The sequence below is a fragment of the Podarcis pityusensis genome, assembly GCF_964106645.2.
Source record: "Podarcis pityusensis genome assembly, chromosome: 9".
Classification (NCBI taxonomy): Eukaryota; Metazoa; Chordata; class Lepidosauria; order Squamata; family Lacertidae; genus Podarcis; species Podarcis pityusensis.
Window position 1 is genome coordinate 64,542,313 of NC_138034.1, and position 17,295 is coordinate 64,559,607.

The window sequence follows — 17,295 nt, forward strand, 5'->3', positions numbered from 1 at the left end:
AATAAATGGACATAAATCTGACATCAAGAATCACAAAACAGAGAAACCAGTAGGAGAACACTTCAGTCTCCCAGGACATTCTATACAAGATCTCAAAGTAGCTGTTTTACTACAAAGGAATTTCAGAAATAGACTGGAAAGAGAAGCTGCTGAATTGCAACTCATTACCAAACTTAAAACCATGGAGAGACCCGGTTTGAACAAAGACATTGGATTCTTATCCCATTATACATGACTAAGCCATTTCTCACCTTCTCACCCCTTGCCTTTTCCTGTAAGACCTATTACAGTCGTTAAGAGTCGTCAGCAGGCTCATCTTAGCTATCTGCCAATCTCCCATTCCCACCACCCTTCTGAGTAATACCCCTCCCCACCTTCTCACTATATAGAAGGATCTGGCAACTTCTGTTTCAGTGTATCTGAAGAAGTGTGCTTGCACACGAAAGCTCATACCAAGAACTAACTTAGTTGGTCTTAAAGGTGCTACTGGAAGGATTTTTTTTTTTTTTTGAATAATAATTTATTATTTGTACCCCGCCCATCTGGCTGGGTTTCCCCAGCCACTCTGGGCGGCTTCCACAGAGACAAAAAATACACTAAAATGTCACACATTAAATCACAGAAAACATGCACAGCTGATGTACGTGTACCACAGTTCTCTCCCCACCCCCAATCCAAAATATGCAGATGGGTAGATTAGAGATTTTAGCCTCAGGTTTTAGGAGCGAGTTCATATGTACTAGCATAAGCCTATTTGCAGGGACGCGGGTGGCGCTGTGGGTAAAACCTCAGTGCCTAGGACTTGCCGATCGTATGGTCGGCGGTTCGAATCCCCACGGCGGGGTGAGCTCCCGTCGTTCGGTCCCAGCTCCTGCCCGCCTAGCAGTTCAAAAGCACTCTTAAGTGCAAGTAGATAAATAGGGACCGCTTTATAGCGGGAAGGTAAATGGTGTTTCCGTGTGCTGCGCTGGTGCTGGCTCGCCAGCTGCAGCTTCGTCACGCTGGCCACGTGACCCGGAAGTGTCTTCGGATGGCGCTGGCTCACGGCCTCTTAAGCGAGATGAGCACGCAACCCTAGAGTCGGACACGACTGGCCCGTATGGGCAGGGGTACCTTTACCTATTTGTTTGGAAGCGACTGAGAAGGTGGCACGAGTCCCTGGAGACCTCATAAATCTTTTGCTGTGGTTTGAAAGCTGCTTCCTCTCCTAAAACTGTTTGTAAAAATGAGGCTTGAGAGGATGCAGTCCCACTAGGGCAAGGAGCAGAAATGCCATGCATCTCCAGCTATCCGGTCAGCTATACAGTAATCAATCCTTTATGTAGCTCCAGTCAGCCAACCTCACCAGAATATTCCCTCAGTCTGTTCTCCCCCCAGTTCCAAAACTTGCTGAGACAGCTGTGTTTGTACCCAAGGTAGCTTGTTATCAGGATACATGTCCTGCTGCCGTAATTTGTTTTTCTATTTGCAGTGGTACCTCGGGTTAAGTACTTAATTCCTTCCGGAGGTCCGTTCTTAGCCTGAAACTGTTCTTAACCTGAAGCACCACTTTAGCTAATGGGGCCTCCTGCTCCCACTGCGCTGCTGGAGCACAATTTCTGTTCTCATCCTGAAGCAAAGCTCTTAACCTGAAGCACTATTTCTGGGTTAATGGAGTCTGTAACCTGAAGCGTATGTAACCTGAAGCGTATGTAACCTGAGGTACCACTGTATTTGTTAACAGTGCTGATATGCTTCCCTTTAACAAAGCTATCTGCATCACTTAAAATAGCAATTAAAACACATAAGAATGCTATAAGAATGAGAAAAACAATATAACAGGGCTTTGGGGGGGACATGAATTCACCTCTTTGGCGCGTTCTGGCACCTCTGTGGCGTTATGGCAAGGTGCTCAGGACTGCAGGACAGTTTTGGCTGGGTGTTCCCCCTAAAAAAAGGTCAAAAGGGCACCTATTTTTCTAGAAAAAAGGTTCTGAATATAATACTGTACAACATAAAAGTTCTGGGGAAATAAAAAGCTTTTTCACTGCCACCAAAGGAATCACAAAGAAGGTGCAGAGGAGAATTTTTCTCTTCACACCACGCCAGGATAACTTCTCCTGTTGGATTTCTGCCTATCACAAAGCCGGGAATACTTGTACAGAACAAGGGGAGGAATTAGGCAAACTTCATTTTATTATCATTATTCAGTCTTGTATGTTCTGTTGGGAAATAAAATGTTTCGCGGAGCAATCGTAAACACCTTGCTCAGAGTTTCAGTGTTCAGTGGAATTTACTCCCAAGTTAGTACGCATAAAATTGCAGTCTACTGTGACCAGGATGGAACCCTAGTTCAAAATAAAATCTCAAAGAACCAGGACTTTCTGAATGAGATCTTCTCCACACAATACACACCTACTTCCTGTTTATACAAAAGACATAAATCTAATTAGTGCTTTAAAATAACTTTTGAATAACGTTTCAATTGTATGTACAATCTTTGTATGTACAATTTCTTTATTACCCAAAGACCTGTTTTATGTTCTTGCAAAACTGCTTACTGACTAAGTCCAGAAGGAGCAGTTATCAGCTTGGATGATTTTGACCACCACTTCCTTGTAGGGAAACAGCCAGTGACGATCTTGGAAAGCTGAAAGGTTGTCTGCCACAGCGGAGTAACTCTGCATTTACACTTGGCTTCAGCGAAGAGGGTTCCTTGTCTCCTTCTAAGCACCAGGTAGGTGGCACGGGGCAACATTATCTCTCATTGAATGCTACAAGGTTATTTTGTCCAATTGTTTAGAAGTTCTTAAGAGTTGACTTGGAAATGTTCTTGTCTCCAGGGAAGGCAAGATAAAAGTAATGGAGAAAAATAAAATTACTGGAAGACAAACATAAAATTTTGGAAAGCAAAAGCAGAGCTTCTAATCATTTCTGCGTATACATACTGTATACAGGCTAATTTTATTAACAGAAAGTCCCAAATTGGCTGTGCCATGTGTGCTTCCAGATGGGTGTTTATTATGGAATGGGTGTCTGTCGTCATCAAAATGCCAGCCTGTGTTTCCCCTGCATATAACCAGAACTTACCATTTTCAGAGGAAACCCAATGTTGTCCTTGTTTTTTAAGAAATCCAACTTGGTGCCAACTTCAGCTCTGCAATATCTCAACAACTCGTTTATGGTATTAAACTCCCATCTCAAAGCACTCCAATTTGTTTTACAAGATAAGCAAATTTGAATTATACCTTTGCCTGGTTTTCCTAATATATTCAAGTTGCAGAAGTGGGGTGTTTGGTAAATTTGGAAGGGGTTGTGAGAGACCTCAGAATTAAGGAAACGAGAGCCGACAAAGTAGGCAGTGGTGTGGATAAGACTGGCTTGCCAGTCCCATAGGGCTGAAGTCACACCTATTCTGTCCCTCACATTTTAGTGGGACTTCATTGTGACTGACATCTGACAGAATATGTCTGCAGGGAGTAAACCAAATTTACTAGAATAATAGCTAACATACTAAGGTGCCATGTGCAAGACAAAGCCTCCATGTTTACAGTATCTCCAGGCTTTTACTAGCTATTTACTAGCTATTATTCTAGTAAATTTGGTTTTATACTTATAAGCCAGTTTGTGGTGTTGTTGTTTTGTTGTATTATCATTACTGTCACCACATTTGATACTTTGTGTATACAGTGGTACCTCGGGTTACATACGCTTCAGGTTACATACGCTTCAGGTTACACACTCCGCTAACCCAGAAACAGTGCTTCAGGTTAAGAACTTTGCTTCAGGATAAGAACAGAAATCGTGCTCCGGCGGCGCAGAGGCAGCAGGAGGCCCCATTAGCTAAAGTGGTGCTTCAGGTTAAGAACAGTTTCAGGTTAAGAACGGACCTCCGGAAGGAATTAAGTACTTAACCCGAGGTACCACTGTACTTCGCAGGGAGGGATGGCATAATATTTATTGAGGCAGAGGTACCTCTGTGTACATGAGGGGGTTACTTGAGATGTCCTTTCTATCAAGCATGCATGATGATTTGAGCTCAAAATGGTATCCGAGTCATAATACATAAGGGTTGCCATACGTCCTGAGCAGGGAGGCAATTTCCCAAAAAGACTCAACTACTCTGAGCTCAATTGCCTAAAAAAAGCTCACCAACTTGTAGAAATATGGCAGCCTTATAATACATGATCTCGTTTTCAGTGCTGTTTGCTTCAGCAAAGGTTTTGGGCTGCTTAGTTTCCAATATATGCAGGCCCGGTAATTTCTGCTGAAATCCTGTAACTTTGTTTACAGCAAATATTTTGTTGTGAGGGGGGGATGTTGTCCTGCTTATATTGCGTTGAATAAAGCTCGGTGGGGTAGCACAATCAGTAGAGCATGAGACTCTTCATCTCAGAGTTGTGCGTTCGAGCCCCACTTTGGGCAAAAGATTCTTGCATCGCAGGGGGTTGGACTAGATGACCACTGTGGTCCCTTCCAACTCTACAGTTCTATGATTTTATAATTCTCAGTTCAAGATGGCCCCTTCAGATGGCAATAATGCAATAACACTGAGAAAGCAACAGACTTTTTTGCAGGCTTTCCCCCCTTCTTCTTAAACTTTTCTCCATGGTTGTAAGAAAGGGAGACGCTGCTGTTTTTAAATGTTGACATTATTCTGCATAGATCACTGTTTTCCAAGACTCGCTAGGCTGCTGTGAGGCTGGTTGAATGAAATACAAATCAGTCATCCTTCGACCTTTCGATAATAATAATAATTTATTATTTATACCCCGCCCGTCTGGCTGAGTTTCCCCAGCCACTCTGGGCGGCTTCCAACAGAATATTAAAATGCAGTAATCTATTAAACATTAAAAGCTTCCCTAAACAGGGCTGCCTTCAGATGTCTTCTAAAAGTCTGATAGTTGTTTTTCTCTTTGACATCTGGTGGGAGGGCGTTCCACAGGGCGGGTGCCACTACCGAGAAGGCCCTCTGCCTGGTTCCCTGCAACCTCACTTCTTGCAGGGAGGGAACCACCAGAAGGCCCTCGGCGCTGGACCTCAGTGTTCGGGCAGAACGATGGGGGTGGAGACGCTCCTTCAGGTATACTGGATGGAGGCCGTCCAGTTTCCTAGTGGGAATTTTTGGGCAAGGGGAAACCGTTTCCACCTCTGCATGACCAGTTCCACCTGCCAAAATTTCCCTTTGGGGCACAGCTATGAAAGAGCAGGAGTCCTGCTTTCTGCTGAAGCATGCTTATTTCATCTTGTTTCTTCATTGCCATTTTCCTTTCTATGGTTCTGCACATTTTCAGTTTAGCTTCTGGGTCCCCCACCCTCACCCCCGCCTTCAGGCTGAAAGCAGGCCATTATTTCCCTTCTTTTGAAATCTCCTTCGCCCAGCCTCTTCTCTGGGAGTGATTATTGCCTCATTCATTTTGCCTACCTCTTTCTTTCATTCAAAACCTTGGAGAGAGTTCAGTCTGTCCTCCATAGCCGCATTGCCTCTGCAACCGTTTATTTTCCTGATTTCTTTTCCCACCTGTGGTTTCTCCTTATCCTTCTCAAATCTCAATCTTTTATTTGTTCCCCCTCCTCTTTGAACCGCCGGTCCTTTTGATCACGTTATCTTAAGAATGTGTGAGGATTTTGTCTGTCCTGCATTAAGACCTGATTCACCAGACCAGGGGGTGCCTTTGGGGGCCCGGGGGGGAGGCAAAGCCCCCCAAATGTTCATGGAAAGGGCCAGGGCCCCTCCTCCTCCCATGTGACATCACACATGTATGCTGGGCCACACGTGCGCCAGACTACCGTATTTTTCGCTCTATAAGACGCACCAGGCCATAAGACACACCTAGTTTTTGGAGGAGGAAAACAAGAAAAAAAATATTCTGAATCCCAGAAGCCAGAACAGCAAGAGGGATCGCTGCGCAGCGAAAGCAGCGATCTCGCTTGCTGTTCTGGCTTCTGGGATAGCTGTGCAGCCTGCATTCGCTCCATAAGACGCACACACATTTCCCCTTACTTTTTAGGAGGGAAAAAGTGAGTCTTATAGAGCAAAAAATACGGTAATTCTTAACATTCCCTAGTTGTTGTTTCAGCTGACACATCCTTAAGGACTGTTTCATACATCTGTCTGTTGCATAAATTCTCAGCACTTGATTTTTTTACTCCCATTCACACTATTGTTAATTAACTAACTACCATACTTTTCCGTGTATAAGACTAGATTTTCCCCCTGTAAAATAAGGTTAGAAATCGTGGGAGGGGGCTCTTATAAACAGGGCAATCCTCCCCCCATTTTCTTAAGTTGGAGCCCCCAAAGGTAGGGGGCATCTTATACATGGGGGCGTCTTATACACGGGAAAATATGGTAACTAGTTTTGTATACTGCCCTCAAGGCCCTATTAAGCATATCTGGCGCTGTTTTGCAAAGATCCCTCAAGTGCCTCTCTCCCTGTTTCCCAGAGTTGTTGACCTTTTTTAAGGGGGGGACCCCAAAGTTGTTGACCTTTTTGAGGGAGCTGACACCCGCTTACACATTATCTCTGCTTGGGAAAAGAAAACAGGAAACATAAACAAACTTTTTTTAATTGCTCATTTCTTAACAATGCACCTCACCTATATACACATTTCTATAGTCTCAGATGCATGTGTGCCAGCCAAAATCTGACAAGTCACTCATGATCTTAAATTGTCCAAGCAAAATGGCATAGCTTAACCTGGCACCAAAATGAGAAAAAAACTTGCTGAACTTTGATATAGCTCAGTGTTACGTACTGAGCTGAATCCTAGAACAATAGGATCCAGAATGCAGCAGCCTGATTGGTCCGCAGAAGCCACCCAATCCAGCTCCAGGTGGAAGTGAATCAGTGAACTGATTGGCCTGCAGGAGCAGCCAATCAAGCTCCTGGATGAAGTGAATCAGCAACCTGATTGGCCTGCAGGAGCAGCCAATCAGGCTCCTGGATGAAGTGAATCAGCAACCTGATTGGCCTGCAGGAGCAGCCAATAAAGAATGGGGGGAAATTATAATTTATTTAGGAGACCATTGTAAGCAGATGGAAACGTTAGCAGGATTCTAATAACACTTGTAATGTAGCAAATATTATGAACAATGTGGAGAGATACAAAATATGGATTATGAAATAATACGTAGTCGAAAAGATTGACAATAGGACCCATGGAGGGGAAGGCGGGAAGTCTTGAGATTCAGAGAAATCTCTAAATATGGATATGTGATTTGTATTGTTATAACTCTACACTTGTAAAATCAAATAAAATTATTATTATCATTATTATTATTATTATTATTAAAAACTCAGTATGATGGTTGTTTGCATTTGTTGTTTAGTCGTGTCCGACTCTTCATGACCCCATGGACCAGAGCATGCCAGGCACTCCTGTCTTCTGCTGCCTCCCGCAGTTTGGTCAAACTCATGCTGGTAGCTTCGAGAACACTGTCCAACCATCTCGTCCTCTGTCGTCCCCTTCTCCTTGTGCCCTCCATCTTTCCCAACATCAGGGTCTTTTCCACGGAGTCTTCTCTTCTCATGAGGTGGCCAAAGTATTGGAACCTCAGCTTCAGGATCTGTCCTTCCAGTGAGCACTCAGGGCTGATTTCCTTCAGAATGGATAGGTTTGATCTTCTTGCAGTCCATGGGACTCTCAAGAGTCTCCTCCAGCACCATAATTCAAAAGCATCAATTCTTCGGCGATCAGCCTTCTTTATGGTCCAGCTCTCACTTCCATGTTTGCATTTAACAATTGGTTTTTTGGTTCTCTTTCTTTTCTCAGCCATCGTTGCAATGAACACTCAGGCGGTGATCATGAACCAGCCTCAGGTGGTGCTTGCCCAGCACCAAAGCCCTCAATGGCAGACGGACTTAATGGACTGTTGCAGTGACTGCGGAGTGTGTAAGTGGGGGGGGGGGGAGGTCAAAGATGTGGCTGTGGCAATGATGCCTCATTGAGTGTGATGAGTTTTGTGCTGGACGGATAGAATGCCTTTCCAGGCCACAAGCTTCTTACGATGAGAACAGAAACTCTTTCCTGCCATTTCCGGTTGTTTATCAAGGGAAAGGCTCGCCGGGTCGGGCATGGCAGAATAAATATGCACTCCACACAGATGTTGTGCTATTCTTATTGTTCTTTGTACTTTGATTGCTATCAACTAACTCCAGCCATCTGTAGTTCTCCTCCAATGAAGACACTGCATTGCTGTTGCAAGAAGGGCTTTTACACTCTCCAGAAGCTTGGCTCTGCCCTCACTGGGCCTGGAAGGATCCTTTAAAAAAGTCCCTTATGTTCAGAGACTTTGCGCCTGTTCATTGGGGGATATAGGAAGCCCAGAGCACTTGTTCTTTAGATGTCCCTTTTATGAAGAGGCACGTAGTGAGACCATTGATCCCTTGCTGGTGAGGCTCGCTGACCTCCCGGTAAAGCAAAAAATTGACCTTTTCCTGTCAGGCAAAGATCATATGGTCAGGCAAAGATCATATGGTCGCCAGATTCTGCAGGCGCAGACCATCCCCTAACCCAAACTAGTTCATTAAGAAAACCCCCAAACTCGGTTCCATGGATGACTCTGGGTCATCTCTCTGCGGTAGCTTATCTTAAAGTTTTAAGTGTCTATATTCTTATTGCATTTATAAATTTTAAATTTATTGTTGCACATTGTTTCAAATGTTTGTTTTCCTTCTGGGATTGTACCCCCAAGTGTGTTTTATAAGCTGGTCTCCGACCATAATAAATTATCTCTGCGTTGCTGCAGTTTTGCAGACGGGCTTCACGTCAGATGGGCAAATGAGGACCAGACCTATCCAGTCTACACTGGAATGGGGGATCTCAGGCCCAGGGGTCAAATGCAGCCTCTCTATCTGCCCCTTGGGACTCTCCCCAGGGTACACACCCTCCCCAGATCACACCCCTTGCTGGCCTTGCTCCACACCCTCGTAGAGTGCCCTTATCTGACTAAAATATGTCCTCAACTCTGATTCCCTGGACGGAGGATAGAGAGTTGTGTGGAGAACATAACCTACTATACATAGTTAAAATTTACATCCAGTGCTCCACCCACTTTTACCCCTGGCCCCGCCCACCGCTTGCACGTGACCCACAGAAAGTTTCCCCGGTGGGAATGCAGCCCTGAAAAAGACAGGAACTCCATCAAAGAAAAGGAAAGAAGTACCTATCCTCGGCTTGATTATTTCTGCCCCTCTCTCAAATTCTCCATGCTAATCTGTCACAGACAATAATAATACTTGAAAACCTTGCTATCGCCTAGGTCCCATCTGCACTAGACATTGAAAGCAGGATCATACCACTTCAAACAGCCATGGCTTCCCGCAGAGAATCCTGGGGACTGTAGTTTGTTCAGGGTTGCTGAGAGTTGTTAGGGGTCCCCTGTTCCCCTCAGAGAGCGACAGTTCCAGTACCGGATTTACATACTGTATAAGCTACACTCTCTTGGGGGCTCCCAAAAAATTAAAGGAAAAAACCTGGATGTACATTTCCAAAGTAGAAGATAAAAAACAAATAAAATAAAACCTACATACAGCAACAGTGTATTGTGTAGGCTCCTATGATGTAAGTAATGGGCCCCGCCTGCTAGCCTGCTCCCTAAAATATCACTGGTTTGCTCATTTCTATATACAGGGTGCCTACATTCTGCATGGACTGGTTGCATGGCAACACGTGCAAATGGCTTTAGATCCCTATTAGGTCCATAAATTACTATATAGCATATATTCAACACAAAAAACAGTGGCAATTTGTTGTTGACAAAGGACAGCTGGCCATATAAAGGGCCCCATTACCTTCAATTGCTGAGGGCCTCATCAAACCTAAATCCTGCCCTGGACAGTTCCCATAATTCCCTGAGAAGAAAGATGGATTGTTATACGATAGCTGTCAACTTTTTCCTTTTCTTGTGAGGAATCCTATTCGGAATAAGGGAATTTCCCTTAAAAAAGGGAAGCGTTGACAGCTATGTGTTATAGCACTCTGAGAACTGTAGTTCTGTAAGGCAATATAGACAAATGTTCACAAGGGGCAGGCCCTCTAAGAACTTTTGCTAGAACCTGTGATGCTTCGTAAGGCTTATCCATTACTCTAGTTGTGGCTAACCTTCGCCTTGCTTCCACTCTCCCGAGTGATCTCCTAGAGAGGCATTTCATGTCTGTTCTGTCTCTATCCAGGCCTCTGTGGGCTGTTTTGCCCCCTCATTTTGGGATGCCAGATAGCTTCAGCTATGGAGGAATGCTGCCTCTGTGGCTCAAGCATGGCAATGAGGTCCGTCTACCGGACAAAATATGGGATCCCGGTAAGTGTGTGAACTTGAATCCTGTGTACGTGTACGGAAGAGGAACTCTCAGCTGCTCGCTTTTCTATTTCTGTTTGCGAAATTTAAAAGTTCACCTGCTCTTAACATTAAAAGAGGACCTAAGAGTTCTCATGTCCTACTTGGGACATATAAACACCAGTGGTAAAGTGGTGAAGCACAGCAGCTCATCATGAGATGAAATATGAATGAGTTGGCCGAGGGTGGTGTAATTTAAATCTTTTGCGTGTTGGACTTAGGTTAGGAGGCATGGATTTACACACCTATCAGCCAATCACCCATTCCTACCACCCTTCTGAGTAATACCCCTCCCCACCCTCTCACTATATATAAGGGTCTATATATATTTCTACTGTGTCAGGTCAACACGGCTACCTACCTGATAATATATTTAAGTTGAAGAATGACAGTGGGAGAGTGTCGAAATAGAAAAATTCCTTCCTGTAGCACCTTAAAGACCAACTAAGTTAGTTCTTGGTATAAGCTTTCGTGTGCAAGCACACTTCTTCAGATACACTGAAACAGAAGTTACCAGATCCTTCTATATATTGAGAAGGTGGGGAGGGGTATTACTTAGAAGGGTGGTGGGAATCGGAGATTGGCAGATAGCTGAGATGAGCCTGTTGACGACTCTTAACGACTGTAATAGGTCTTACAGGAAAAGGCAAGGGGTGAGAAGGTGAGAAATGGCTTAGTCATGTATAATGAGATAAGAATCCAATGTCTTTGTTCAAACCAGGTTTCTCCATTGTTTTAAGTTTGGTAATGAGTTGTAATTCAGCAGCTTCTCTTTCCAGTCTATTTCTGAAATTCCTTTGTAGTAAAACAGCTACTTTGAGATCTTGTATAGAATGTCCTGGGAGGTGAGTGTGTTAGATGTGGGAGAGTGTGTTAGATGACTGCCAGTTTTTGATACTGGATGGTGGATCACAACCTAATGGAAGTTGAACGTGCTTGGATTAGACCAGTCACCCCCAAACCCAGCCCCCCAGCTGTTTTGGGACTACAACTCCCATCATCCCTAGCTAACAGGACCAGTAGTCAGGGATGATGGGAACTGTAGTCCCAAAACAGCTGGAGGGCCGAGTTTGGGGGTGCCTGGATTAGACCATTGGGCCATCTGGCTCAGTGTCATCTACAGTGGCTCTCCTGGGTTTCAGGTAGGGAATCTTCCTCAGTCCTACCTGGAGATTCTGAGGACTGAATCTTCTGCATGCAAAGCAGGTGTTTTACTTCACTGGCCTGAGGTCCTTTCACCCTGAAAAAGTGGCAGCAGTGATTCTGCTCTGCTCTGAGCCAGTCTGACATAAAATGCACCTGAGGAAGGATGCCCTGACATAACATCCTTCCAGATTCTTTATTTTGTAGGAAAGAGGGTTCCTTGGGACCAGCACAACCTGGAAGGAGATGATGCCATGAGGCCATGACCTTCCTCAGATGCATCATGGGGCAATGAAGGGGAATTCAAGGAGGACTGGTGCCACCACATTTTCATGGTGGAAAAATCCGTTCTTTAAAAAAGTGATGGGGGGGGGCACTTAAAAAGTGAAGAAAGAGGGGTGTGTTGTTTTTGCAGTACTGTAATGAGTTACGTGCAAATGTATGTACAGTGATACCTCGGGTTACAGAAGCTTCAGGTTACATACGCTTCAGGTTACAGACTCCGATAACCCAGAAATATTACCTCGGGTTAAGAACTTTACCTCAGGATGAGAATGGAAATCGTGCAGCGGTGGCGCAGTGGCAGCAGGAGGCCCCATTAGCTAAAGTGGTGCTTCAGGTTAAGAACAGACCTCCAGAACGAATTAAGTTCTTAACCCAAGGTACCATTGTACAGTGGAACCTTGGTTCTCGAATGGCTTAGTGGACGAGGAAATTAGCTCCCAAACATCGAAAACCTGGAAGTAAGTGTTCCGGCTTTCAAACATTTTTCGGAAGCCGAATGTCTGTCTCGGCTTCCGCTTGAGTGCAGGAAGCTCCTGCAGCCAATCGGAAGCTGCGCCTTGGTTTTCAAATAGTTTCAGGAGTTGAACTGACTTCTGGAATGGATTAAGTTTGAGAACCAAGGTTTAGGGAAGTTTTTAATGACTGATGTTTTAATGTATTTTTAATCTTTTGTTGGAAGCTGCCCAGAGTGGTTGGGGAAACCTAGCCAGTTGGGTGGGGTATAAATAATAAATAAATAAATAAATAAATAAATAAATAAATAAATAAATAATAATATTCCACTGCATTGGTTGCACCCTCCCCTGTTAATGTGTGGTTGACCCTAAGCCCCTTTGTGAGTTTTCTTCTGCTGTGTGTATCGTTTCTCTTCCCACAACGATAATGGCACCTGAAATTGTACTTCTACTCAACAGGGATCTCTCCTGGGGGACTTCTGTGCTATGTGGTTCTGCCCTCATTGTGCCCTTTGCCAGCTCAAGAGGGACATCAACAAAAGAAAAGACATGGGGATCTTCTAAGAAGGTTGGTGTCATTTACAGTGTTAAATCATTTGTTGTTGTTGTTGTTTAGTCGTGTCCGACGCTTCGTGACCCCATGGACCAGAGCACGCCAGGCACTCCTGTCTTCCACTGCCTCCCGCAGTTTGGTCAAACTCATTCTGGTAGCTTCAAAAACACTGTCCAACCATCTCGTCCTCTGTCATCCCCTTCTCCTTGTGCCCTTCATCTTTCCCAACATCAGGGTGTTTTCCAGGGAGTCTTCTCTTCTCATGAGGTGGCCAAAGTATTGGAGCCTCAGCTTCAGGATCTGTCCTTCCAGTGAGCACTCAGGGCTGATTTCCTTCAGAATGGATAGGTTTGATCTTCTTGCAGTCCATGGGACTCTCAAGAGTCTCCTCCAGCACCATAATTCAAAAGCATAAATTCTTCGGCGATCAGCCTTCTTTATGGTCCAGCTCTCACTTCCATAGAATTGTAGAGTTGGAAGGGACCCTGAGGACCTCCTTTTTTCTGTATATAATTTTTTATTAGTTTTTTAACATATCATTTTCAAATAATTAAACATACTTTTACACCTTATACAATTATTTTTGGACTTCCATCAATCACATCCGAAAATTTTCCAATCTAATCACTTAGCATACATTTCTTACTTTCATTATTACCTTTAAATCTCATAACTAATCTCTCTTCTTTCTCTATTTTGCAATATTTCATAGATTTCTCTTTACAAAACTTCTTGTAGTCCTGCTAGCGTAATTTGTTGATTACAGTTGCTCTTCAAATAGTTCATATATTTCTTCCAATCTTCTGTAAATCTCTGGTCCCGCTGGTTTCGAATCCTTCCAGTCATTTTGTCTAATTCTGCGTAGTCCATTAATTTTGTCTGCCATTCTTCTTTCGTCAGGATTTCTTCTTGCTTCCATTTCTGGGCTAAGACCCTGAGGACCTCCTCGCCCCCCCCCCCCCAATGAAGGTGTCCCTTACGGGGATCAAACCTGCAACCTTGGTATTGTCAGCACCATGCTGTAACTAACTGAGCTGCTTATAATTGTTAACTATACAGGAGGAATGGGGGACATTTTTGAGTGCAGGGGTCATTTCCCCTCTGGGCAACACTCACATGCCTGAGGTGTGCTGGGCCAGAAGCAAAATATCAAAACAGGCTTGGTCAGAGGCAAAAGTGGCTAGAGTGGCGAATGCGAATCTTACCTTTGCCCAGTAGTCTAATTTCAATACACCTCTCTCTATCCTCCATCCAGGCAAGGAAGGTTCATTATTAATCTTCAAAGACAAAGTCCAGCCAGGCAAAAACAGTCAAGATGGGAGAGGGGCAGAGCTGCTGGGATTGTGGCCTGGGGCATGGTAATGGACTGGAGAAGGGGCATGGCCTAGGGTGAGTCCCAAGTGTCAGGTAGAGAGGCCTAGACTTGAGGTTCCACAACCCTGCCATCAAGTACGCCATTGAGAAGGAACACTGGTGTACACAGGTTCCTTGCAATATACAAATCACTTACAAACAAGCTTGCCCTCCACCCATGACCCATCTCCTACGGACAGCTGCATGGCGAATGTAAATGGTGTTGATTTTGATGCAATTTCCTTGAGTGGTGAGTAGGTAAAAAAGTAAAGGTAAAGGACCCCTAGACAGCATCTTAAAAAGCAGAGACGTCACCTTGCCAACAAAGGTCCGTATAGTTAAAGCTATGGTTTTCCCAGTAGTGATGTATGGAAGTGAGAACTGGACCATAAAGAAGGCTGATCGCCGAAGAATTGATGCTTTTGAATTATGGTGCTGGAGGAGACTCTTGAGAGTCCCATGGACTGCAAGAAGATCAAACGTATCCATTCTTAAGGAAATCAGCCCTGAGTGCTCACTGGAAGGACAGATCCTGAAGCTGAGGCTCCAATACTTTGGCCACCTCATGAGAAGAGAAGACTCCCTGGAAAACACCCTGATGTTGGGAAAGATGGAGGGCACAAGGAGAAGGGGACGACAGAGGATGAGATGGTTGGACAGTGTTCTTGAAGCTACCAGCATGAGTTTGACCAAACTGCGAGAGTAGTGGAAGACAGGAGTGCCTGGCGTGCTCTGGTCCATGGGGTCACGAAGAGTCGGACACGACTAAACAACAGCAACAACAAAGGACCCCTGGACGGTTAAGTTCAGTCAAAGGCAACTATGGGGTTGCGGCGCTCATTCGCTTTCAGGCCGAGGGAACCGGCGTTTGTCTGCAGACAGCTTTCCAGGTCATGTGGCCAGCATGACTAAACCGCTTCTGGTGCAACGGGACACCGTGAGGGAAACCAAAGTGCATGGAAATGCCGTTTACCTTCCCACTGCAGTGGTACCTATTTATCTACTTGCACTGGTGTGGTTTCAAACTGCTAGGTTGGCAGAAGCTGGGACAGAGCAACAGGAGCTAACCACCATTGAGCGGATTCGAACTGCCAGCCTTCTGATCAGCAAGCCCAAGAGGCTCAGTGCTTTAGACCACAGCGCCACCTGCGGCATTACCAGTGCCATTACATAGACCAGCCTTGTACCTTTCCCCAAGCAAACTACTTTAAAAAAGAGCTGCAGGAAAGCCTGATCAGGATTGGGACCACAAGAAGGGCAGAGGCGTTTTAAAACCCTTTAACGCCACTTTATGGTCCCAATGAAAACCATTACCCAAAGCTGCTGCTGCTGCTACTACTACTACTACTACTAGTAGTAGTGCGTATCATTTGGCCCTAACATTTGTGTGTGTGTGTGTGTGTGTGTGTGTGTGTGTGTGTGTGGTGTTTTTTTCTGCTGCAGGGTTCTCAGAGTGGGTTGTGACAAAACAGTTGCCCATGAAACGTGTGGGAATGATTTCTCTCAGTTCTGCTCTGAGTGACCGGTGTTTTCTCCCTTCTCTTTCAGATTTGCACACATTCAACAAGAGAGGGTCCAGAAGTCCTTTCTGCTCATTGCCATTACCCTTCATAATCAAGTCAAACATTGCTTGGCCCATATTCTAATCTCTGAAAGATGATGCCTTGGACCTAAGATTATGGAAAAGCATATAACTTTTTAGAATACATAAATATTTAGGTAATTTTGTTACTGGAAATTTGTTTAAGAAATAATAAAAAGGAGCCTCGTGCTGTGTATGTCATCCACAATGTTTCTTAGAATGAAGATGTAGGGTATGGATGTGTAATAAACGAAAATCTGCCCTTATTCCCTTATGGGAGACACAAGAGCCCTTATAGAGTCCTTTGCAGGTTCTCCATTGGTCAGAGAAAATAACAGAGGCCAACCAGAGAATATTGAGAAGCAAAGCAGCTAGTAAGCCTGATCTTTATTGAACTGTTGCAACAGGGCGCCCCCTTCACACGCAGGAGAAGGAGGAGGACCCAAAACCCAAGTGTGCCCGCCCTTATATAGACATTTTAAATTGCCCGCCCTGGAGTCCAAGACCACCCCCGGAGACATCATACATACATCACAGAAGAGGTGTAGCTCAAGACCACCCACCAGACACAGCATACCTATATCACAGAAAGGGGTGGTCTACAACAGAAATCTGAGTGCATTGTTTACCTCCTGTCTGGCAGGTTACCTGTTAATGCTTACTTGATTGGATACCCTGAGGAGCCTGGCCAGTCTTTTGTAATGATAAATACCTAGTTCCTGAGCCAGGTCACAGGTTCACCCTATTCATACACAGACATACCCTTAAGACAGGATTTGTGAAGGAAAAGACAATGGGGAGGTTATTCCATTTTCCTTTGACTTTGCAGAGAAAACATTTGGTCAGCTTGGGAGTCAAAATGGTTTCAGGACTGTCTTCCTGTGCTGCTTCAGACATGTGGTTTATATATTTATGTACGTGTTTGCTTGGTACATTTATGAACATTTATTATATATACAAGACCTTAATTTTTTTATATTTCAGATGGATCTACACATAGGAAAGACAGAACTCTCAATAACATTGCAAAAGTAAAGGCAACAAAATCCCTGCACCCAACCCATGAGAATCACTGGGATTTTTATCTCCCATTTGATGATTTAAAACACATTTTCTTTTCTTGTTAACTGGGAGATTAATGAAAAAATGGAGTTGGGGAAAATATGGGGCTACTCTGTTACTACATAGTAAGAATAGCCAGAACAAGGACACAATCATTTATTATGCTTTTATTTTCTTTCAGCCTAATTGCATGGTCTAACAAGAACGTAGGTAGCTGCCTTTCTCTAGTTACTTGACAAAATATCTCTTTTGGGTGTGCCAAAAGGTGTCTGCTTTTCAGTTACAAGGCTTTTCAGTTACAAGGAAGTGTGCTTTAGGCTGTGAATGCTTTTAATTGCCCTGAGAACTTTGGTTTACACTTTAATGCCCATTGGTGATATCTGAACTCATTTCAACCTGGCTTCAGGCCTGGTTTGGGGACCGAAATTGCTTTGGTCACTCTTATTAGGTAGTGGGTGGACATAGCAGACGACACAGAGATTTCTCCAAGTAGTTCTTTATAAGTAAGCTGGAACTGAAAGCAATGACAAACCCAGACAGCATC

At 44.4% G+C, this 17,295-nt stretch overlaps 1 protein-coding gene across 1 annotated transcript; it reads left to right on the plus strand.

The window, feature by feature from the left end:
• Positions 1-2,534: 2,534 nt before the first annotated feature.
• On the plus strand, positions 2,535-15,890 carry LOC308485428 (placenta-specific gene 8 protein-like). The gene is made up of 5 exons (XM_081021311.1): positions 2,535-2,716; positions 7,756-7,875; positions 10,158-10,282; positions 12,661-12,769; positions 15,656-15,890. Exons 2-4 carry the CDS (start codon positions 7,767-7,769, stop codon positions 12,763-12,765), a joined length of 339 nt encoding a protein of 112 aa, XP_080877437.1. The 5' UTR covers positions 2,535-2,716; positions 7,756-7,766; the 3' UTR covers positions 12,766-12,769; positions 15,656-15,890.
• Positions 15,891-17,295: the final 1,405 nt, after the last annotated feature.